The 25,335-nt window shown below is 40.2% G+C and overlaps 1 protein-coding gene across 1 annotated transcript in view; it reads left to right on the plus strand.

Moving 5' to 3' along the window:
- Positions 1–25,335, plus strand: part of LOC133540010 (oxysterol-binding protein-related protein 3-like) — a 108,237-nt gene that overhangs the window by 13,503 nt on the left and 69,399 nt on the right. Inside the window, 11 exon segments of the mRNA XM_061882461.1 lie at positions 5,136–5,305; positions 5,381–5,497; positions 11,097–11,150; positions 11,222–11,335; positions 11,398–11,553; positions 16,114–16,204; positions 16,334–16,437; positions 16,506–16,598; positions 16,675–16,804; positions 24,478–24,672; positions 24,675–24,814. Of these exon segments, the coding sequence (XP_061738445.1) occupies positions 5,243–5,305; positions 5,381–5,497; positions 11,097–11,150; positions 11,222–11,335; positions 11,398–11,553; positions 16,114–16,204; positions 16,334–16,437; positions 16,506–16,598; positions 16,675–16,804; positions 24,478–24,672; positions 24,675–24,814 (1,257 nt within the window). The 5' untranslated portion in view covers positions 5,136–5,242.

A 25,335-nucleotide genomic window follows, 5' to 3' on the forward strand; every position in this document is an offset into this window, starting at 1 on the left:
TTTGTTTCTTGTTAGCTTCTATGCTAAAGGCCTTTTGTTTATTATCCGCCCACGTGCGCACTTTTGGTTTGAACCCTTTGTTTGATTTTGTCTTAGTATCTTTATTAAATCATGTTTGCTCACCCCATGCCTGCCTCCATCTCTGCATCTTGGCGTTAGACAACAAATTCCTCTGACAATGTCAACACATGAATGAGGCATTATCTATCCTTTCTGTCCGCAAGACTGCTTGTCATGAAACAAAGTTAGTACTTTGTGTTTTTAAAGAGGACCAACGAGGATTTTAATCTACATTAGTGGTTAGAGTGTCCGCTCTGGGATCATTGGTTGTGAGTTCAAACCTTGGCCGAGTCATACCAAAGTCTATAAAAATGGGACCCATTGCCTCTCTGCTTGACTCTTAGCATTAAGGGTTGGAATTGGGGGTTGAGTCACCAAAAATGATTCCCGAACGTGGCCACCGTTGCTGCTCACTGCTCCCCTCAACTCCCAGCGGGTGATCAAGCGTGATGGGTCAAATGCAGAGAATAATTTCGCCACACCTAGTGTGTGTGACAATCATTGGTACTTTAACTTTAAATGACTTACTTTTGGTCTCGATAAAGTATATTGGATATACTTTGGTGTATGTTTTGCTTACCTTCAATTTTATAAACTGCTTTTTAAGTCCGTCTGCAACGGGTTAGTTTTTTGAGGCGTTCCCAGATTGCAAATGAAACCACAACCCACCCTCTCCTAAAGTACATAAATTGTCGTTTGAAAATTTACACAGTTTAAAGTTGTCACTGTTATTTTCTTTCCAGAAAAAAATTAATAAAATAGTAATATGTAAAAATCATAGGCTGTCAAAAATAACCATTATATACAGTGGTGCAAAAAAGTATTTAGTCAGCCACCGATTGTGCAAGTTCTCCCACTTAAAATGATGACAGAGGTCTGTAATTTTCATCATAGGTACACTTCAACTATGAGAGACAGAATGTGGGGAAAAAGATCCAGGAATTCACATTGTAGGAATTTTAAAGAATTTATTTGTAAATTATGGTGGAAAATATGTATTTGGCCAACCATTTAAAGCTCTCACTGATGGAAGGTTTTGGCTCAAAATCTCACGTTACATGGCCCCATTCATTCTTTCCTTAACACGGATCAACGGTCCTGTCCCCTTAGCAGAAAAACAGCCCCAAAGCATGATGTTTCCACCCCCATGCTTCACAGTAGGTATGGTGTTCTTGGGATGCAACTAAGTATTCTTCTTCCTCCAAACACGACGAGTTGAGTTTATACCAAAATGGATACATTGATGATACGGCAGAGAATTGTGAGAATCTCTTGTGGTCAAATGAAACCAAAATAGAACTTTTTGAGAACTTGCACAATCGGTGGCTAACTAAATACTTTTTTGCCCCACTGTAGATTCACTTGGTCACAACAATAGGTACACCTACCTGCACACTCTACGGTTGATTCAGAGTGAAAGAAAGATGCTTTAAACAGGATTTATGTCATGGAATATCACACGTCAGTGTCATACACATTCCACAGTTTTATGAAAATAATATTTCATTTCACCTTTGATCTGTTTCCTCACAGGCTGAAGCAAAGGCTGAGTAGCTTGACTTAATGTCCAAATGAGTACGTCCACCTCGCAGTGACGTCACGACATAGCCAGACTGCAAAACCCCGCGAATAATGGCATTCAAAACTTTGTGCACATAAACCTCATAATTTGACGCATTGGCATTCTTTAACGCAAGTATAGTATAACAACATTTATAGGTCAGAAATACCCCTGTCCCCCCTAGGGGACACCGGATGCAATGGACATCGAGTGGGTCTAGCATAATATTGCGAAAGTCCAGTCCATAGTGGATCTAACATAATAGATCTATAAGAGAACACAGCTTGTAGGTTCAATGTGCACAATTGAATATCTTGGTTGCTCGGACAGTAAAGTGTTTATACAAGTTTAGCTTGAGGTATGTCGTTTCTTAAAGGGGAAGGATGATAATGACTCTTGTATTCATGTTAGCATTTAAGCTTGCGAGTTGGCCCCAGTCAGTCTGTGAGTTTATCAAAATGCAATTAGTTATCAGTTACAGTTTATTTCCCCCAATAATTTCTGTTTAAAATGGTAACATCAACCGTGCGGAGTTTTACTGTGGTTATCATTATTACCGTTTATTGCTCAGTGGCCTAATGGTTGGAGTGTCCGCCCTGAGATCGGTAGGTACGACCGAGTCATACCAAAGACTATAAAAATGGGACGCATTACCTCCCTGCTTGACACTCGGCATCAAGGGTTGGAATTGGGGGTTAAATCACCAAAAATTATTCCCGAGCGCGGCCACCGCTGCTGCTCACTGCTCCCCTCACCTCCCAGGGGGTGATCAAGGGTGATGGGTCAAATGCACAGAATAATTTTGCCACACCTAGTGTGTGTGTGTGACAATCATGGGTACTTTAACTTTAACTTTATTGTTACATCCCTACTTAGCGGCGGCATGTTTTGCAGATTACCGTTGTTGGGTTTGTGTGACTTTATTTAATCGAAAACAAAGCTAAATGAAGGAGTTCCTCTTATCTCTTTCGGGCATTAATTCCTCTTCAGGTTTTTGTTGTTTTAGTTTCCTTTGTGCTCTGTTTATGCTACTAGCATACATCTTTGACATCCATTCTTCACCGACTCTCACTGCAAAGTTCTTTCATTTTTATGTCGTATTACTATATACAGTGGAACTTCGATTTACCCTCTGTTTGCGAACTTTTCCATTTACAAACGTTTAGATCGATCCAAATATGCCTCTGTGTTCAAACCATGCCTCTGTTTAGAAACACTACATTCATTCGTTTATTTTATGTCTTGCCTGCAGGCACAAACCAGGGTACAGCATTTCTGGGGAGGTGGAGCGCACTACACTACACAAAAGGCACTTCAGTGCCTTTTCTGGGATTTTTTGTTAGCCTTTTGACGAGTTTTGTTCATTTTCATCCATCCATCCATTTTCTACCACTTATTCCCTTTTGGGGTCGCGGGGGGCGCTGGCGCCTATCTCAGCTACAATCGGGCGGAAGGCGGGGTACACCCTGGACAAGTCGCCACCTCATCGCATGGCCAACACAGATAGACAGACAACATTCACACTCACATTCACACACTAGGGCCAATTTTAGTGTTGCCAATCAACCTATCCCCAGGTGCATGTTTTTGGAAGTGGGAGGAAGCCGGAGTACCCGGAGGGAAACAAACCGGGTACTCCGGCTTCCTTTTGCTAACTCAAGATAAGTCCCAAAGAAGACATCGGACCAGCGTACAAAGAAAAAGGGAATCAAAGTGGAGTTATGAAAAAAAATAACAGTTGTGATGAGACCGGACTTTTCTGGGAAAAAAAGCCAAAGAAGATTTATCTCAGCAAAGGAGAAGAGCTACCTCTTGTTCAAAACACACATACACGGCCCCTCCTCCTGATCCCCCTTGTCTGCTTCTTTCTCATTAGCTCCTCCTTTGCCAATTTTACTTTTTGTAATATTGATTATTATAGCGGTACTGTTGTTTAAGCTCAAGACGTTTGTGTTTTTTGATCGTTTGTAAGGGTATCATAGTGACTTTTATGTGTGTGCGCGTGTTGGCAGAGGACAGCAGCTTGTGGTTGTTGTTGATATTTTGCCTTGTCAATAAATAGAAAGTTGATCCTTCATCGCCTTGTTATGTTCCTTGGATATACAGTAATGTATATTTGTTCTAAGTGTACAAACCTTCACTAAAGTAGTGGCCGTTTTTCGAGGCTGGGACCCATTATTCATATTGACTTTGTTTTGAATGGCGCAATTTGCTTCACAATACAAACTTTTCGAGTGACGAACCGTGTGTAAAGGCCTACTGAAATGAGATTTTCTTATTTAAACGGGGATGAGAAGTCCATTCTATGTGTCATACTTGATAATTTCGCGATATTGCCATATTTTTGCTGAAAGGATTTAGTAGAGGACATCCACAATAAAGTTTGCAACTTTCGGTGCTAAAGAAAGAAAAGCCCTGCCTCTACCGGAAGTGGCAGACGAGGACGTCACATGTTGATGGCTCCTCACATATTCACATCGATTTTAATGGGAGCCTCCAACAAAAAGTGCTATTCGGACCGAGAAAAAGACAATTTCCTCATTAATTTGAGCGAGGATGAAAGATTCGTGTTTGAGGATATTGATAGCGACGGACTAGGAAAAAAAAAACAAAAAAACAAGTAAAAAAAAAAAAAAACGCGATTGCATTGGGACGGATTCCGATGTTTTTAGACACATTTACTAGGATAATTCTGGGAAATCCCTTATCTTTCTATTGTGTTGCTAGTGTTTTAGTGAGTTTAACAGTACCTGATAGTCGGAGGGGTGTCTCCATGGGTGTCTTGAACAGTACCTGATAGTCGGAGGGGTGTCTCCATGGGTGTCTTGACGCCAATGTCTCAGGGTAGTTGACGGCAGCTATGGACGGCACAAGCTCAGCTTTTCTCCGGTTAGAAGCGACTTTTTAACCACAATTTTCTTACCAAAACCTGCTGGTTGACATTCCGTCGTGATTCATGTTCGCTTGACTGCGCTCAGATCCATAGTAAAGTTTCACCTCCAGGAATTTTAAACAAGCAATCACCGTGTGTTTGTGTGGCTAAAGACTAAAGCTTCCCAACTCCATATTTCTACATTGACTTCTCCAATATTAATTGAACAAATTGCAAAAGATTCAGCAACACAGATCTCCAAAATACTGGGTAATTATGCGGTTAAAGCAGACGACTTTTAGCTGTGTGTGTGTGCAGCGCTCATACTTCCTAAAAAGCCGTGACGGCTTGCGCACACGTCATCATTACACGACGTTTTCAAGACAAAACTCCTGGGAAAATTAAAATTGCAATTTTGGAAACTAAAAAGGCCTTATTGGCATGCGTTGCAATGTTAATATTTCATCATTGATATATAAACTATCATACTGCGTGGTGGGTAGTGGTGGGTTTCAGTAGGCCTTTAAGAACCATTTAATTGTGTAAGTGGAGGTTTCACTGTATATTGTTTTAGTGCACAGCACTGAGTGCCACCTGTACGCTGTGCTAACATCTTAACTTCCTCTCAACCTTTCTCGGCAGGCCTGACCGTGGCAGCGTGACCTTCAGAGGTCAGAGTATTGCTCTTGGATGCTCCGTTGTGGTCTCCCCTACTGCATATTGCACCGAAAAAGAGGACTCCGACAAAGATGACATCAGCATCGCCGGCTCACAGTGACAGCAGCGGCTCTTCTAAGCAGGATAGTAACCAGGTGTGGTGCTTGTAACCGCCATTCGCTCAGTTGCTGAGGCCAACGCTCACACTATTTGGCCTGGTCTCTCCACAGGACAGTTGGGAAATTGTGGAGGGGTTAAGAGGGGCGCCTGCCGTCATGCAGCAGCCTGAGCAACAGGAGGGTTTCCTGCTCAAGAGACGCAAGTGGCCCATGAAAGGATGGCACAAAGTGAGCGCCACATTGCACCTCACTAAACTTACACACAGACACAACACCATACTATATTGTGGTGTTCTGCATAGTTCAGTAATACGTTTCAAAGGCAAGGTTTATCGACCGTATTTTTCGGCTTGTAAGTCGCTCCGGAGTATATGTCGCACCGGCCGAAAATGCATAATAAAGAAGGAAAAAAAACATACATGTCGCACTGGAGTATACAGTAAGTCGCATTTTTGGGCGGAAATTTATTTGATAAAATCCAACACCAAGAATAGACATTTGAAATGCAATTTAAAATAAATAAAGAATACTTTCGGGGTCACGGGGGGCGCTGGCGCCTATCTCAGCTACAATCGGGCGGAAGGCAGGGTACACCCTGGACAAGTCGCCACCTCATCGCAGGGCCAACACAGATAGACAGACGACATTCACACTCACATTCACACACTAGGGCCAATTTAGTGTTGCCAATCAACCGTAGCTGAGATAGGCGCCAGCGCCCCCCGTGACCCCGAAAGGGAATAAGCGGTAGAAAATGGATGGATGGATAGTGAACAACAGGGCTTCACGGTGGCAGAGGGGTTAGTGCGTCCGCCTCACAATACGAAGGTCCTGCAGTCCTGGGTTCAAATCCAGGCTCGGGATCTTTCTGTGTGGAGTTTGCATGTTCTCCCCGTGAATGAGTGGGTTCCCTCCGGGTACTCCGGCTTCCTCCCACTTCCAAAGACATGCACCTGGGGATAGGTTCATTGGCAACACTAAATTGGCCCTAGTGTGTGAATGTGAGTGTGAATGTTGTCTGTCTATCTGTGTTGGCCCTGCAATGAGGTGGCGACATGTCCAGGGTGTACCCCGCCTTCCGCCCGATTGTAGCTGAGATAGGCACCAGCGACCCCGAAAGGGAATAAGCGGTAAAAAATGGATGGATGGATGGATAGTGAACAACAGGCTGAAAAGTGTACGTTATATGACGCATAAATAACCAACAGAGAACGTGCCTGGTATGTTAACGTAACATATTATGGTAAGAGTCATTCAAATAACTATAACATATAGAACATGCAATACGTTTACCAAAAAATCTGTCACTCCTAATCGATAAATCCGATTAAATCTTCTTCCTCGATGTCACTTCTAAACAACTCTGCCAACTCCAAAGGTATGCGCCACTTCCTCTTGTCATTTTCTGCTGCATATTTCACTACGTCCAGCTTCTATTCTGCAGTACATGATTTCCTTTTCGGTGCCATTTTTGTTCAGCCCTTCTCAGTTTTATAAGTTACCGCCAACGTTGAAATGATCCATTTTAATAGCTACAGCAATAGCATACAGCATATAGCAGTTAGCATCCCATGACCCGCAATGCACTTCTGCCATGACCCGCAATACACTTCTGCCATGACCCTCCCCCGCCAACTTCTTTATGGTTGACGTGTGTGTGACGATTGCTGACGTGTGTGTGACGATTGCTGACATTTTCTTTGTCTCTTCCGCAAATGAGATAAATAATATTATTTAATATTTTACGGTAATATGTAAATAATTTCATACATAAGTCGCTCCGGAGTATATGTTGCCCCCCCGGCCAAACTATGAAAAAAAACTGCAACTTATTATTAAAAAAATATGGTATGTACGCTAGATGACAATAACTGGTCAAACAATGCTATTTAAATAATTTATTTATATTTTTTGCAATTGTACAAAAAGTCGTCCCTGAGTTACGATCGGGCCAAAACATGACTTAAAAAAATTAATAAAATCCAAATTATATTGTTGTAAAACGTATCGTGATATAGTGACTAGGAAATTTAACCATCTCCCGGTACCTGGGAATCGATACTGGTACTCAACGGTAACAATTTTTGGGACTGATTTGTGTATAATAACTACAGATGTCCGAGAATGGCTTTTTTGCCCATATCCTATATTCCGATATTGTCCAACTCTTAATTACCGATTTTGATATCAACCGATACCGATATATACAGTCGTGGAATTGACACATTGTTATGCCTAATTTGGCTGTGATGCCCCGCTGGATGCATTAAACAATGTAATAAGGTTTTCCAAAATACATCAACTCAAGTTATGGAAAAAATGCTAACATGGCACTGCCATATTTATTATTGAAGTCTCAAAGTGCTTTTTTTTTAAACATTCCTCAAAACAGCAGCTTGGAATTTGGGACAAGCGCTCCCTGAGAAAGCATGAGGAGATTGAGGTGGGGGGGGTAAGAGGGGGGTGTTTATCGTAGCGTCCCGGAAGAGTTAGTGCTGCAAGGGCTTCTGGGTATTAATTCTGTTGTGTTACGGTGCGGATGTTCTCCCGAAATGTGTTTGTCATTCTTGTTTAGTGTGGGTTCACAGTGTGGCGCATATTTTTAACAGTGTTAAAGTTGTTTATCAGACATACTTTATTAATCCCCGAGGGGAAATTAAAATTTTCAGCACATACGGCCACCCTCAGTGTGACTTGTATGGCTGTTGACCAAGTATGCTTGCATTGACTTGTGCGGGTGAAAAGCCGTAGATATTATGTGATTGGGACGGCACACAAAGGGCAGTGCCTTTAAGGCACACTCCCAATATTGTTGTCTGGGTGGAAATCGGGAGACATTCGGGAGAAAGGTTAAAGCAATTATATACACGCACAACCTTAAAAGTATTTAGTGTATCAGTTTGTGGGATTAAATTATAAAATGGATTAAGTAAGAAACAATATGAGCCGGTTTGAGAAATCATACAAGCAGATGGTTTTTACAAAGTATACTAAAGAACTGTTGAAGCAAAGGGACTGTGCAAGAATATGAATGAGTGCCTCTTTACACTAATTTACTCCGTCTGAATTAGTGTCACTTCGTTTCTCTCGCTACCATTTCTCTTTTGTTTATATTTATTTTTGCTGCTTACGGCACAGGGGTGGGACCAGACAAGCGCTGCTGCTTTCCAAAACTTTTGGACGGATGATCATTTGAGCAAAATGTGTGCTTGTGAATTTTTAGCATGTTACCAATAAATTTAATTGAATTAAATAAATAATTACAGATATTTTTTAACGTAACATTTAAAAAAGATGATTATGATAACCGTGCTGTCAAGTTAAACCCCTTTTTTTATTACATTTCTTAGTCACACTTGCAAGTATTATGTAATAGATTTTGCGTGGAGTTGCAATTCCAAAATGTTACATTACTGTAGTTCATAGGCTAAGAAGTAGCCTTTGCCATGAAGTTGAATATCCCAGTCTAGTTTTACTTATACTGTAAGTATCGTACTTATTACACACCAGTTGTTTGATTGTAACGTCCATTTTAGTTTTTAATTCCAAATCAGGTGGTGTTGACAGTATGACGTTGTTTAATTTACTTGGATCAATGGTCGGTGTCTAAAAAAGAGCGAATTTGAAACTTTGGAAAGAAACTTGGGACTTTTTGGACAACTCACGATTTGAGTCAGTTCCAATTCTTGTGATGATTTGATTCAGAATCAATTCAACAATTGGTATATAAATTATTATTAAACCTTTTCAAAACATGTTACAGTTTTGGCTACTGGTGCTCGGCTTGTACACGCAGTGTAAACTTGTAAATTCCTAAAAAAAACAACACATGTTCATGTACAGTGGGGCAAAAAAGTATTTAGTCAGCCACAGATTGTGCAAGTTCTCCCACTTAAAATGATGACAGAGGTCTGTAATTTTCATCATAGGTACACTTTAACTATGAGAGACAGAATGTGAAAAACAAATCCAGGAATTCACATTGTAGGAATTTTAAAGAATTTATTTGTAAATTATGGTGGAAAATAAATATTTGGTCACTTCAAACAAGGAAGATCTCTGGCTCTCACAGACCTGTAACCTCTTCTTTATGAAGCTCTTCTGTCCTCCACTCGTTACCTGTAGTAATGGCACGTGTTTGAACTTGTTATCTGTATAAAAGACACCTGTCCACAGCCTCAAACAGTCAGACACGTAACTCCACTATGGCCAAGACCAAAGAGCTGTCGAAGGACACCAGGAAAAGAATTGTAGACCTGCACCAGACTGGGAAGAGTGAATCTACAATAGGCAAGCAGCTTGGTGTAAAAAAATCAACTGTGGGAGCAATTGTCAGAAAATGTAAGACATACAAAACCACTGATCATCTCCCTCGATCTAGGGTTCCACGCAAGACCTCATCCCGTGGGGTCAAAATGATCATGAGAACCGTGAGCAAAAATCCCAGAACCACACAGGGGGACCTGGTGAATGACCTGCAGAGAGCTGGGACCAAAGTAACAAAGGTTACCATCAGTAACACACTACGCTGACAGGGAATCAAATCCTGCATTGCCAGACGTGTCCCCCTGCTTAAGCCAGTGCATGTCCAGGCCCGTCTGAAGTTTGCCAGAGAGCACATGGATAATACAGCAGAGGATTGGGAGAATGTCATGTGGTCATATGAAACCAAAATAGAACTTTTTGGTATAAACTCAACTCGTCGTGTTTGGGGGAAGAAGAATACTGAGTTGCATCCCAAGAACACCATACCTACTGTGAAGCATGGGGGTGGAAACATCATGTTTGGGGCTGTTTTTATGCTAAGGGGACAAGACTATTGATCCGTGTTAAGGAAAGAATGAATGGGGCCATGTATCGTGAGATTTTGAGCCAAAACCTCCTTCCATCAGTGAGAACTTTAAAGTGGTTGACCAAATACTTATTTTCCACCATAATTTACATATAAATTATTTTAAATTCCTACAATGTGAATTCCTGGATTTTTTATTCACATTCTGTCTCTCACAGTTGAAGTGTACCTATCATCATTTTAAGCTGGAGAACTTGCACAATCGGTGGCTGACTAAATACTTTTTTGCCCCACTGTATTTTCAAATATTTTTTACAAAAATCACAGAATGTTAACCAGTCTAAAAAAAGGAAATAGAAGAACTCCAACACAATCCCAGCTTTACAATACTTTATTTGAACTCAATTTGATTTACAAAGCAACTGAGAAGACTTACAAATCAATACTTAAAAAAAGATAAAAGCAACAGTGTAAATATTATCAATAATTGTTGTTTAATGTTTTAAATCCAAAAATTGATTATTAAAAAAAAAAAACATTTTATTTTATTGATTTTCAAAAAGTTAAGTGATGTAAATTGCATTTATATAGCGCTTTTCTCTAGTGACTTTAAGCGCTTTACATGGGGAAACCCAATATCTAAGTTGTATTTAAACCTGTGTGTGTGGAACTGGGACCAGGTGGGTAAAGTATCTTGCCCAAGGACACAACTTCAGTGACTGGGATGGCGGATGCGGGGATTGAACCTGGAAGCCTTAAGTTGCTGGCACTGCCGCTCTACCAACCGAGCCCTGCCTCCCCACAAGTACGAAGTGATGTAAAATCGGAATGAATAAAAAATAGCGGTTTGGAAGTGAATCGGGTTTTTTTTTTAGTACTCTTAAAGCTTACTGTTGTGCTCTGACTGGGATCCATTATTTTGAATTAGAAGGAGATGTGTGTAAGGTTTTTTTTAATTGACAGTATGCATTTTTATTCACACAGTCCAATTTGGTAAAAAAATATTGACATGAGTGTTGTGCTTCAACGTTTTAGAGATATTTTGTGTTGGACAAAGGCGTTCTCAAGTATGCCAAACGTGGCACAGATGTGAGTATCCCACCTCAGGAGTGTCATAAAACCGCTGTTGTTGCATGCTAACACCCTTGTTTGGCTGACAGATAAGGAAGGGAAAGCTGCACGGCTGCATCGACGTCGGCCTCTCTGTCATGGCAATCAAGAAGTCCACCATGTGCATTGACCTGGACGCAGAGGACAACATCTATCACCTGAAGGTAGCCAGAGGGGATCACATTTGTTGAGTGGGGCGCTCAAAATGCGTGTTTGTTACAACCAGGTGAAGTCTCCCGAGCTGTTTGAGGAATGGGTGACCAAGCTGCGTAATCACCGCGTGTTTCGCCAGAACGAGATCTCCTCCTATCCCCAACAGCTACACCTACACTACAGCCCCCACACCTTTTCCTCTCCCTCCCTCAGCGACTCCTTGAGGAAAGTAAGTCATCTCAATGTTACTAAAGGCTGAAGTCGGGCAAAAAGGTTGTTTGACCAGGGAATCCACAGGGTCTTAAAAAGTCTGAAATCAAACAATCTCAATGTAAGGCTTTAAAATGTCTAAAAGTCACTTAAAATATCATAAAATGTCTTAAATTCGGTCTTGAAAGGTTTTAAAAATCAATCAATCAATCAATCAATGTTTATTTATATAGCCCTAAATCACAAGTGTCTCAAAGGGCTGCACAAGCCACATCGACATTCTCGGTCCAGATCCCACATAAGGGCAAGGAAAAACTCACAACCCAGTGGGATGTCAATGTGAATGATTCTGAGAAACCTTGGAGAGGACCGCAAATGTGGGTGACCCCTCCTCCCCTTCGAGGGGAGACCGGATGCAATGGACGTCGAATGGGTATAGCATAATTTTGTGAAAGTCAAGTCTAAAGTGGATCTAACATAAAAGTGAGAGTCCAGTCCATAGTTTGGCCAGCAGAAGACCATTCCGAGCGGAGACGGGTCAGCAGCGCAGAGATGTCCCTAACCGATGCACAGGCAAGCGGTCCACCATGGCCACCGGACCTGTGCCCAGCCTTCCACAAGGGAAAGGGGGGCAGAGTAGAAAAGAAAAGAAATGACCGGATCAACTAGTATAAAAAGGGAGTCTGTTTAAAGGCTAGAGTATACAAATTAGTTTTAAGATGGAACTTAAATGCTTCTACTGAGGCAGCATTCTAAAATTAATAAATAAAGTAAAATAAATAATTCCAAAAAACAAAAAAAGGGCATTCTAAAATTCTATTGACGTTACATTTATTCAAAAGCATGCACAAACTTCAGTCATGCTTTTAAAAGCTTCTATTTTTGAGGATGTTGAATATTAGCAGAGCCTCGGAGAAAACTAAATGAAAGCCCACAGCAAAGCGGAATGACTTTCGTAAGATGAACAAGTGCAAGTTCAACCGTTTGTGGCTCCAGAACCATCAATTTCATGCATGCTTGAAGGCGGTGGATGAAAACGTATCAAGTCTTTAGGACCCAGATGTGAAGCCATCGAGGAGGGAAGCGTTTGTAAACATGGCAGTGAAAGCGATTGGGAAGATAATGGAAAAGTAAAAGATCTGGGATGATCCGTGTCAAAAGCTGCTGAAACGCTACAAACACTTGCCCAACTATACAAGGAGCAGCTTATCCCCCCAGAGGAGTGCATTGTGGGTAAAGTGGCGCCAATTTTCAGGAGATCAATATGAGATGTTTACTGATGAAATCATACAGTAAGCACACACTAATTTCTCTGTGCTAGTAGTGTACTCACAACTATTAAAACATAATTCTCTTACTTTGTTTCTGTTATTTATTGTCATTATTTCAGGTCAGTTTCTCATGCTGAATCATTTCTCCATGTTTATACAGCAAGTGACATTAAAAGCTATAAAGGTTGTCTGTGTAGTGTTTACACTCAGTTTATGGTGAGGCAAGAAAGAATGTCATCTTTTCGTGGTTAAATCAAAACTAGCCCTTGTTTATTAGCAATATGTTTTTAAAAACAGGTAAAATGTATTCATACATCTTGTCATCTTGTTGTGCTTAAATCAAAACTAGTCCTTGTTTATTAGCAATATGTTTTTAAAAACAGGTAAAATGTATTCATACATAGCAATTACAAAATGATCTCAGCAAATGTGACTGTTATGCACACTATTCACATAGCTCGGTTGGTAGAGCGGCTGTGCCAGCAACTTGAGGGTTGCAGGTTCGATTCCCGCTTCCGCCATCCTAGTCACTGCCGTTGTGTCCTTGGGCAAGACACTTTACCCACCTGCTCCCAGTGCCACCCACACTGGTTTAAATGTAACATAGATATTGGGTTTCACTATGTAAAGCGCTTTGAGTCACTAGAGAAAAGCGCTATATAAATATAATTCACTTCACTTCACATCCAAATTGTGTTTGAGGCTTGTATGCCATAATGTCCTTCTTTCTTTTTAGACAGTCGTTCGTCTGCATTCTCCGGTTGTCACAACTTTGTGCGGATACAGTTGTTGCATCCATCCATCCATCCATCTTCTTCCGCTTATCCGAGGTCGGGTCGCGGGGGCAACAGCCTAAGCAGGGAAACCCAGACTTCCCTCTCCCCAGCCACTTCGTCTAGCTCTTCCTGGGGGATCCCGAGGCGTTCCCAGGCCAGCCGGGAGACATAGTCTTCCCAACGTGTCCTTGGTCTTCCCCGTGGCCTCCTACCGGTTGGACGTGCCCTAAACACCTCCCGAGGGAGGCGTTCGGGTGGCATCCTGACCAGATGCCCGAACCACCTCATCTGGCTCCTCTCGATGTGAAGGAGCAGCGGCTCTACTTTGAGTTCCTCCCGGATGGCAGAGCTTCTCACCCTATCTCTAAGGGAGAGCCCCGCCACACGGCAGAGGAAACTCATTTCGGCCGCTTGTACCCGTGATCTTGTCCTTTCGGTCCTGACCCAAAGCTCATGACCATAGGTGAGGATGGGAACGTAGATCGACCGGTAAATTGAGAGCTTTGCCTTCCGGCTCAGCTCCTTCTTCACCACAACGGATCAAGTACAGTTGTTGCACTGTAGATGTTTTCATCTGTTTGTAGGGCTGGGCGATATGGCATTTTTTAATATGTCATTATTTTTCGGCCCTATCACCATACACCATATATATCTTGATATTTTGCCTGAGCCTTGAATGAACACTTGATGCATATAATCACAGCAGTATGATGATTCTATGTGTCTACATTAAAACATTCTTGTTCATACTGTATTAATATATGCTCATTTTAAACTTTCATGCAGAGGGGGAAATCACAACTAAGTCAATTGACCAAAACTGTATTTATTAAATAGTTATTAAGCAGTGGCACAAACATTCATGTCATTTCAAAACAGAAAGTGCAAGATTGTCAAATACATTTTAAAACAAGCTATTAGTGCATTTTTGTGCATGATGTCACTAAGATGACATATCAAAAATACACTAAATTAATGTGCAGTTTTTGTACAGAATGCCACTACAATAGTTTAAAACAAATAAAGTGCACTTTTGTGCATGATGTCACACAAGATATTTCAATAACTGTCAAATAAACATGACCTGCATTATAGGAAATCAAATTGCTATGTGGTAAGTTACTGCGGACGTTATCTCCTTATGTTGTTATTTTTTTCATACGGTTTTGATGTGGAAATGGTTGCCTCTGCATTTTGTTGGTTTGGCACCGAATGGACATGTTGAAATGCGGAGTAAGCACTCTTCATTCTCTAGCAGGTGACTTTTCAATTGATGCTACATATTACAAGTGGTGCTACTTTTTGTAGCAACGCTTTTGCCCCACTCTTGACAAAATAAGGTTGTCTGTTTGACATATTCCCACTTGAAGCCAAATGATGGACCCCCTGCTGTTTTTCTTGGGAATTAATTCTTCCTTCATTTGTTACCAGATTCGCACCTTCTTTCTCTCGTATTACCACTCGCACCATAGCTAATGTCACCCATGTTGCTACCTCTCTGCTTTTCGAGGGCGTATACGTATGTGACGTATGTAAGAAGGTGCGCTTGCTGTCGTTGAGAAGGAGAGACAGGAAAGTGCGAGAAGAGCCTGTAGTGTAATGCCAGCAGCTAAAAGCAACTGCGTGAGAACTTATACTCGAATATTACGATATAGTCATTTTCTATATCGCACAGAGACAAACCCGCGATATATCGAGTATATCGATAAAACGCCCATCCCTATCTGTTTGCTACATTCTGACAGCGACAAAAGCACTTCAAAAGTGAAGCATTTAGCTTTAGCAGAGATGCCAACAGTCTCTTTCAATGTATTGTCGTGTTGACTTTGCGCTTGTTACATGAAAAGACTTGATATTTCTTTTGAAAGAAAACACTTGTATGGCAATCTAAAAAAATGGCTGTTATGATGTTTGCTTTTGAAGTAGTTTACTATATATATATATATATATATATATATATATATATACAGTATGTATATATATATATATATATATATATATATATATATATATTTATATATATACAGTATGTATATATATATATGTATATATATATATTTATATATATACAGTATGTATATATATATATATATATATATGTATGTGTATGTGTATGTGTATATATATGTATGTGTATATATATATATATATATATGTATATGTATATATATATATATATTTGTATGTGTATATATATATGTGTGTATATATATATATATATATATATATATATATATATACATATACATATATGTATGTGTATATATATATATGTGTGTATATATATATATATGTGTATATGTATGTATTTAGTTAGATTGACAATTATGTTTTCCAATGTGAAAGAGCAGTAAATAAATTCACATACTTACAATTAATTCTGGGCTTCTGACTTACCTTCGTACGATTTAGTCCGTACCAATGTGAAATGGTGTTAAATTATATTCAATAAAAAAGTCCTACATTTGTCATGTCAAAACTTTCAGAGTTTCTGGTTTGACGTTGTTTCTTCCATCTGTCCCGCTCAAACAGAGGGCTACTCTGCCCAAGCAGGCGTCGATAAACCAGGCCAAGGTTAGCTCTTGGCTCCACTCCTCGGAGGACATGAACAAGTGTGGCAAAGGTTTGTTTTTTCCTAACTTAGGTTTATCAAGTTTAGCGCGAGTGAAGACTCTATTAAAAAGGAGTGACCTAACCTTCTTATTGTCATAACATAATAGGAAATAATGTCAACTTAATGCTTTGAACTTAGACTTGGAGGAGTGTGAATCGTACCTACTGGAACTCAACCTGCTTCTGAGTAGTATGGAGGCCATGCACCGCACCTACTCTGCCCCAGCCATCAGTGCCCTACAAGTAAGATGCTCTTCATGATTTCTCTTCTTTGTTCCTTCACAAATATTGGTTTTCTGGTGCTGCCACAGGCGTCCACATCTGATATCCCAAAGAAAGAGAAGAGGTCAAGGAAATGGCGATCCAAGAACAATGGAAGAAAAGATTCCAAAGCCGCAACCCAGGTAAGGTGAAACATGTTTTCTTTCACAATGACATGCATTGTTTCATCTGTATCTTCTATTTTCCCAAACTTCTTAGAGCATTAATGCCTCCAATCCCAATCTCCCGTTCATGGACGCCAACAGCCACGAGGTCTGTCCGGAATCTCCAGACTCACCCATCGATGTTTCTCGTATGCAAGAGAACTTCTGCAGGCTAGCCAACAACAGTGAGTCTGCCTATGTGAGATCTTTACTGTGGTACCTCGGCTTACAAGCACGACCAAGCTCTTAACTCATTCATTCATTTCATTTTATTTAACCATTGAAATTAAAATCTTTTATAAGAGCAACCTGGCTAAGAGGGCAGCAAAAACATGCTTCAACAAAAACTGTAGCAGTCACACACTATAGTTAAAAGCACAAATGACTTACAACATAAACATAGAAACACACACAGGTAAAAAAAAAAAATTTTTCATTAAAAACAAGTACAGTGCCCAATAGAAACAGCTTCTCCACCTTGTAAAATGACCTGAAATTCCCCAAAAAGTGGTGAGATAAGGTAGCCTCAGATCCTTTTGTAGTTGAGTCCATGACCATGGAGCACCAAATCTGAAAGCTTTTTACAGAGACTTGTGTTGGCTCCAGGAACCAACGCGCCAAGGATGTCCTGTGACTTTAAACTGTAGCGGCTGGAGTCTCTACACATAAAAGAACATAAATAAGAGGGAACCAGACCACGAAGGGATTTATAAATAAATCCAGCCATCGAGAAAATCTTCAAACTAAACTGACAAAGATGGACAGTTTGCTGTTGCATACAAAGTGCAATGGTGGACAAGGTTGCCACGACCAGTAATAAAACGTAAGGCACAGTGATATACAGTATCCAGTTTTTTCAAAGAAGTGTCAGGTATAAAAAGCAAGTCTCCATGATCTGACAACAACAACAACAAAAACACTTGTCTCTCAAAGCAGCTCCGCCGATTGAAATTAATTGAATTTCTGCTCTGCCCTCTCATAACACCCCAATTTTAACATGTGAAATACCTTTTGAATAGAAAAACAAACTTTTAGACAATAGTGTTTAAAAAAACATTACACTTGCATCTAGTACAAACAACTTCAGTTGTTCCATGAAATATTGTTATAGTATTGTACAGCATTTACCTTGAGGATCGGACTAATGCGGTGTCTCCTTCGGCAGCTTTTTTAACCGGCGTTGCCATGTCCGCTTTTCATCCACATTTTATAAGCAACTCTTGTTAAGTTTCTCTCGTGACATCTGGAAACAATGTCGACGTAGTGTAACGGAAGGCAGTTGGAATTCGATGTTCATGTTCTATTTGAGTAACGCACCGTCAAAGTCTGGGTACTAAAAGCAATGCTCGACCGTCCAGTTTGTTGAGTCAGGACAAGAGTGAGAAAATTGAAATACGGCAAACGCAGCTTCTGCAACTTCTCAATATTCTTATAGATAAATGTTCGGCGTTTGGCCGTGTGTGGCTTTCCCTGGATACTGGGTGATGCTGATGCTACGTCTGGGTTTAACTCGCCGGGTAGGACATATTTTGATGGTTTGTTTCTCTGATTTGATCGTTTGCTTCTTATATTTTGCACAAACGTTCATAGTTCCGATGGTGGGAGGGAAGGATCGTGGCGATGTCTGAGGGGCGCTCAAACACGCACGTCATTTGTCCGGTCAAAAGGTTATTTGTTTTTTTGGGTGTAAACAAAGTATAACAATATATTACTCTACTGCTCAAAAATACCGTGTTACAAATAGTACATCTATCAACGGTAAAAATACTCATAACTCAAGGTTGACTCGCATTTTAAAGCATAACAAAAAGCTGAGAAACTGTATCTCAAATTACTCGTCAGTGAATGTACTCTTAAGTAGTGATGGGTACCGAATATGGCACTTTTTAGTCACCGATTTTGCATGGCAATTTTGACACCTCCAAATGTGTTGATGAAAACCACAACATAGATGCTATCAAGGCAGAAAGTAAATAAAATATCAATTTAAGCATGGAAAAAACTCAACGTAAAGAAGTAAAAAATGCCTACTCAGTGTAACAAAATAGTGTGAAAATGTAAAACTATGAAGACCAAGTATTTACAGGTTTATGCCGTAATTAGTTAAAGGCCTACTGAAATGAGATTTTCTTATTTAAACGGGGATAGCAGGTCCATTCTATGTGTCATACTTGATCATTTCGCGATATTGCCATATTTTTGCTGAAAGGATTTAGTAGAGAACATCGACAATAAAGTTCGCAACTTTTGGTGTTGATAAAAAAAGCCTTGTCTTTACCGGAAGTCGCAGGGTGAGGGCTCCTCACGTCCTCACATTGTTTGTAATGGGAGCCTCCAGCAGCAAGAGCTATTCGGACCGAGAAAACAACAGTTTCCCCATTAATTTGAGCGAGGATGAAAGATTCGTGGATGATGATATTGATAGCGAAGGACTAGAAAAAAATAAAACTTAAAAAAAGGCGATTGTATTGGGACGGATTCAGATGTTTTTAGACACATTTACTAGGATAATTCTGGGAAATCCCTTATCTTTCTATTGTGTTGCTAGTGTTTTAGTGAGATTAAATAGTACCTGATATTCGGAGGGTTGTGTCCACGGGTGTCTTGAGGCCAGTGTCTGAGGGAAGTCGACGGCAGATACAAGGACGGCGCAAACTCCACAGATCTCCGGTAAGAGGCAACTTTTTGACACAATTTTTATCACCGAAACCTGCCGGTTGACAAGTGGTCGGGAACCATGTTCGCTTGACCGCTCTGATCCATAGTAAAGCTTCACCTCCGGGAATTTTAAACAAGGAATCACCATGTGTTTGTCTGGCTAAAGGCTAAAGCTTACCAACTCCATCTTTCTTCTTTGACTTCTCCATTATTAATTGAACAAATTGCAAAAGATTCAGCAACACAGATGTCCAGAATACTGTTTAATTGCGCGATGAAAAGAGACGACTTTAAGCCGCAAATAGTGCTGCGCTAATATTTCCTGACAGTCCGTGACATCACGCGCACGCGTCATCATTCCGCAAAGTTTTCAACGAGAAACTACACGGGAAATTTTAAAATTGCAATTTAGTAAACTAAAAATGCCGTATTGGCATGTGTTGCAATGTTGATATTTCATCATTGATATATAAACTATCAGACTGCGTGGTCGGTAGAAGTGGGTTTCAGTGGGCCTTTAAATATTATTGGACCAACTTTATTACTTTAATATTAGCACATTGGTTATATTTTATTATTCATTTTAGTTATACAGTCCTGCACTTAAGTTGTTTCTGTACATCCGAATAAGGAACTGACGTGGGATGATAAGAAAAGATGAGGGCGGCAAAGAACTACGGCCCGTTCCATAAATTCCATAAAACTCCCACACTGTAGGAGTGACTTTTCCTGTTTCATACACTATTTCTTTGCTCTCTGCCGCACTCGTTTTTTATTTATTTTGCTTCGTAAAGTGAATTAACAGCAGGATTGTGCAAGGAAAAGTGTTGGTCGACACTGTTACTTGATTGGCTGTTGAGGGTGTCCCTCCCATTTCACGACCACTTCTTGTTTGGCGAGCTTACCGGACCAAAAGTGCCTTTGTTCATGCAACCAACCAAGCTTTATTCTGTCCATTTATTTCCCCAACCAAAAAATATATATTTATCGAATGTTGCTTTTTATAGTTATATGATTACATGTGCTTCGCGATATACAGTCTACAGACCAAATGTTTTGACACACCTTCTCATTCAATGTGTTCTCTTCATTTTCTTGACTATTGACATTGTAGATTTTCACTGAAGGCATCAAAACTATGAATGAACACATGTGGAGTTATGTACTTAACAAAAGAGGTGAAATAACTAAAAACATGTTTTATATTCTAGTTTCTTCAAAATAGCCAGCCTTCGCTTTGGTTACTGGTTTGCACACTCTTGGTATTCTCTCAATGAGCTTCAAGCGGTAGTCATCTGAAATGGTTTTCACTTCACAGATGTGTGCCTTATTAGGGTTGATTAGTGGAATGTTTTCCTTTATCAATGGGGTTGGGACCATTAGTTGTGTTGTGAATGTGAAGGTGTGTCCATACTTTTGGCCTGTACTGTACAGAATATTGATATCGTCTTTTCTTGCCCAGCTCTAGATGCACGTTACAATCAAACAGTAATATGTACAATACTGTAGAGTATCAACACTTTTAAGGGCGCAAAAAAAACCACACTACTCCCATCTAATATCTTGGACTTTCAACTGTAATTGTAACTTATTGTCATACTTGCAAACGAAACATGGAATCCCCAGCTTCTACTAATCTAGTCACTGCCGTTGTGTCCTTGAGCAAGACACTTCACCCTTGCTCCTGATGGCTCGTGGATAGCGCCTTGCATGGCAGCTACCGCAATCAGTGTGTGAACGTGTGTGTGAATGGGTGAATGTGAAAATAGTGTCAAAGCGCTTTGAGTACCTTGAAAGTAGAAAAGCGCTATACAAATAAAACCTATTTAGCATTTACAACACTGCAAAAACTGAAGTTAAAGTAAGATTACATATCTCAAATAAGGGTGATATTTGCTTATTTTCTCTCTAAGATAATTCTTCTCTCTAAGCAGATTTGATGTTAGTGTTTTGGTCCTAAATGCTCTCAGTAAGATATTGCAGCTTGTTGCTGAGATTTGATGACCTATATTAAGTAAAACATGCTTGAAACTAGAATATCAACTGTTGCAAAACTGTGTCATCAACACTCACAAGCATAAAACTGCTTTTTCAAAGTAAACATTTCCTTTTTCAAGCATGAAATAAAAAATCATGACTTTGACACAATTGTGTCTAATAATTAAAACAGATGACAGCCAAATGGACTTTGCTGTTTTATTTTAAATGAAACAATAGAAAACACGTACTCGTATAGTAGTGCAGTTGGCACAGTACAGTAAACTGACAGTTAATATTTAAACATTTAACATTTGACATTTCAAAATAGTTCACTCTCATTCAGATGAATTCTTCAAAATTACAATTACAAAAACATTTGGCATTTTTAGACAATATGATTTGCCTGAGCGGCAAGGAGACCCCGAGATTAACAAGCGGTTACCTTGTTGCCTTCCATTAAGAACAATAAGCTAGATTTTAGCATAAATTTGCAGGTTTGAAAAAATTTTAATGCCGAGCGCATATCAGTATGTCAAGATAATGACACTAACATTTACAAACCCCGTTTCCATATGAGTTGGGAAATTGTGTTAGATGTAAATACAAACGGAATACAATGATTTGCAAATCCTTTTCAACCCATATTCAGTTGAATGCACTACAAAGACAAAACAATTTGATGTTCAAACTCATAAACTTTTTTTTTTTGCAAATAATAATTAACTTAGAATTTCATGGCTGCAACACGTGCCAAAGTAGTTGGGAAAGGGCATCTTCACCACTGTGTTACATGACTTTTTTTTTAACAACACTCAATAAACATTTGGGAACTGAGGAAACTAATTGTTGAAGCTTTGAAAGTGAAATTCTTTACCATTCTTGTTTGATGTACAGCTTAAGTTGTTCAACAGTCCGGGGTCTCTGCTGTCGTATTTTACGCTCCATAATGCGCCACATATTTTCGATGGGAGACATGTCTGGACTGCAGGCGGGCCAGGAATGTACCCGCACTCTTTTACTACGAAGCCACGCTGTTGCAACACGTGGCTTGGCATTGTTTTGCTGAAATAAACAGGGGCGTCCATGATAACGTTGCTTGGATGACAACATATGTTGCTCCAAAACCTGTATGGTCCATTCAGCATCAATGATGCCTTCACAGATATGCAAGTTAACCATGCTTTGGGCACTAATACACCCCTATACAATCACAGATGCTGGTTTTTGAACTTTGCGCCTGTAACAATCAGGATAGTTATTTTCCTCTTTGTTCCAGAGGACACCACATCCACAGTTTCCAAATAAAATTTGAAATGTGGACTCGTCAGACCACAGAACACTTTTCCACTTTGCATCAGTCCATCTTAGATGAGCTCGGACCCAGCGAAGCCAGCAGCGTTCCTGGGTGTTGTTGATAAATGGCTTTCGCTTTGCATAGTAGAGTTTTAACTTACACTTACAGATGTAGCGACCAACTTTAGTTACTGACAGTGGTTTTATGAAATGTTCCTGAGCCCATGTGGTGATATCCTTTACACACTGATGTCAGTTTTTGATGCAGTACCGCCTGAGGGATAAAAGGTCCGTAATATCATCGCTTACGTGAAGTGATTTCTCCAGATTCTCTGAACCTTTTGATGATTTTATGGATCGTAGATGGTAAAATCCCTAAATTCCTTGCAATGGCTCTTTGAGAAATGTTGTTCTAAAACTGTTCGACAATTTGCTTACAAATTGGTGACCTTCACGCCATCCTTGTTTGTGAATTACTTAGCATTTCATGGAAGCTGCTTTTATACCCAATCATGGCACCCACCTGTTCCCAATTAGCCTGCACACGTGTAGGATGTTCCAAATAAGTGTTTGATGAGCATTCCTGAACTTTATCAGTATTTTTTTGCCACCTTTCCCAACTTCTTTGTCATGTGTTGCTGACATCAAATTCTAAAGTTAACTGGATGCAGGAACTTGGTGCAAGGGGGGTCCACCTTCCATGTATGGCTATCCCACCGATACAACATACTTACCGATCCTACCGCGAGACTTGCAGTGACCCTCTCGTAGCATTGACACGATGTTCGCCAGGACAAATATATTATGGGCGTACCGTGACAGCACGATATCGCCCTCTGCGTACGCTCATTCACCAAACCAACAACGTGCCGAATTTAACACGTGATGTGTCTGGCTTTCACAGACGTATAATAGAGACTGCAAAACATACTCGACCAACAGCCACACAGGTCACACTGACGGTGGCCATACAAACAACTTTAACAGTGTTACAAATATGCGCCACACTGTGGAGCCACATCCAACAAGAATGACAAACACATTTCAGGAGAACAGATTCACCGTAACACAACATAAACAGAAGAGAACAATTACCCAGAATCCCATGTGTTACAATATACACCCCCTTTACCACCCAACCCCGCCCACCCCACTTCACAGCCCCCCTCCGTGCGTCGCTTGAGGTGGGCGGGGTTTGGAGGTGGGGGTGTGTATTGTAACACATGGGATTCTGGGTAATTGTTCTCTTGTGTTTATGTTGTGTTACGATGAAGATGTTTGCCTGAAATGTGTTTGTCATTCTTGTTTGATGTGGCTCCACAGTGTGGCGCATATTTGTAACAGTGTTAAAGTTATTTGTACGGCCACCGTCAGTGTTGGCTGTGATCAAGTATGTCTTGCAGTCAACAACACATGTCGTATTATAGAGAAAAATGTTAAATTGTTAGTATGAGCATACACCTTTATATAACAGGCTACATATACTTTTCGACTTGAATGTAAAAATACACATACATATTAAAAAAATAAGATTTACCTTAAAATTACATAGAAAACTGTTAGATTGTTAGTATAGACATAGACTTTTATATAACAAGTTACATATTTAATGAAAGTTAATTACTGTAATTTTACATGAATTTGAAAGTAATTTGAGAAAACAGAAAATGATATGTATAATTAATTTGGTATTTTTCTGTTAAAAAAAATAGAAATATACATAGTTTGTCATTACTGGCATATTACTTAAAATAACAGGCAGTTTGTTTATTTACAGATAATGTCTTCAATTCTACAGTTTTATAACCTATTTAAAAAAAAAAGAAAAATTACAGTAGAAATTTAGAGTAAATTAACTATAAAAATAGGATTTTTTTTTTTTTACAGTGTTGTTTCCATTAATACCATGCTGTATTTCTGTTTGCAGTCCACTCCACACTGAAATCCGCCTACAGCTCCCTGTCGACAGAAAGAGAGCGACTGAAACAAACCATGGAAGTGCAAGCCCTGCAGCCCATGCAGGTGACAGCCTTGAAGACCGCCTATGGCTCAGTGAGTGACACGGCACCTCCCAAGCACATTCACCTGTTGCGTTACGCAGTAAACGTTGCTGACTCTCCCATCCCGCTCAGGAGCGCTCAGAAGCCTCCAATTCTCTGGTCCACCAGGCATCAAACGAGAGCCGAGCATCGATCCCCGAGTCCGTTTCGGAGTTCTTTGATGCCGAGGAGTACCTGCTCTCCTCTTCCTCTTCTGAGAATGAGGTTACTCACAAACACTTATGCAAGCCTCATGTTTAAAACCAAAAGACTGTTGTTACAGTGCGGTCCAGCTTATTTTAACAACACTTTGATATCAAACCACTTATCAAGTCCTGACCCACTTTGTTTTGATTATCACTCAACAGTGTCCGCTTATGTCGACCGCTTTTCTCGACATTCATTCTGAGACGCAAAAGGGCTCATATCGCTGGAAACTCGGTCCGTATATGCGGGACCAATTCTCCCTATACGCGGATCAAGGCCTGTGCATAGGGCCCAACGATCTGTGAAGAATGTCAATCCATGAGTGACAGGGCACTTAAAATTAAATAAATGGACCATATTCCTCGCCCTTTCATGCTCCTTCTGGACAGCTGTCCCGAGGCACATGGCGTCCATGCACTTGTCTTGTAAGATAGATGTACAAGGTTCGAACCCTGATGTCCCTTTATGCAGAAATTTGTGATAGTTTGTTTTATGTGTGTTACACTTGGTATTTTTAACCCAAACTTTGCATTAAATCC

This window comes from Nerophis ophidion, linkage group LG21 (assembly GCF_033978795.1).
Source record: "Nerophis ophidion isolate RoL-2023_Sa linkage group LG21, RoL_Noph_v1.0, whole genome shotgun sequence".
NCBI classification, from domain to species: domain Eukaryota; kingdom Metazoa; phylum Chordata; class Actinopteri; order Syngnathiformes; family Syngnathidae; genus Nerophis; species Nerophis ophidion.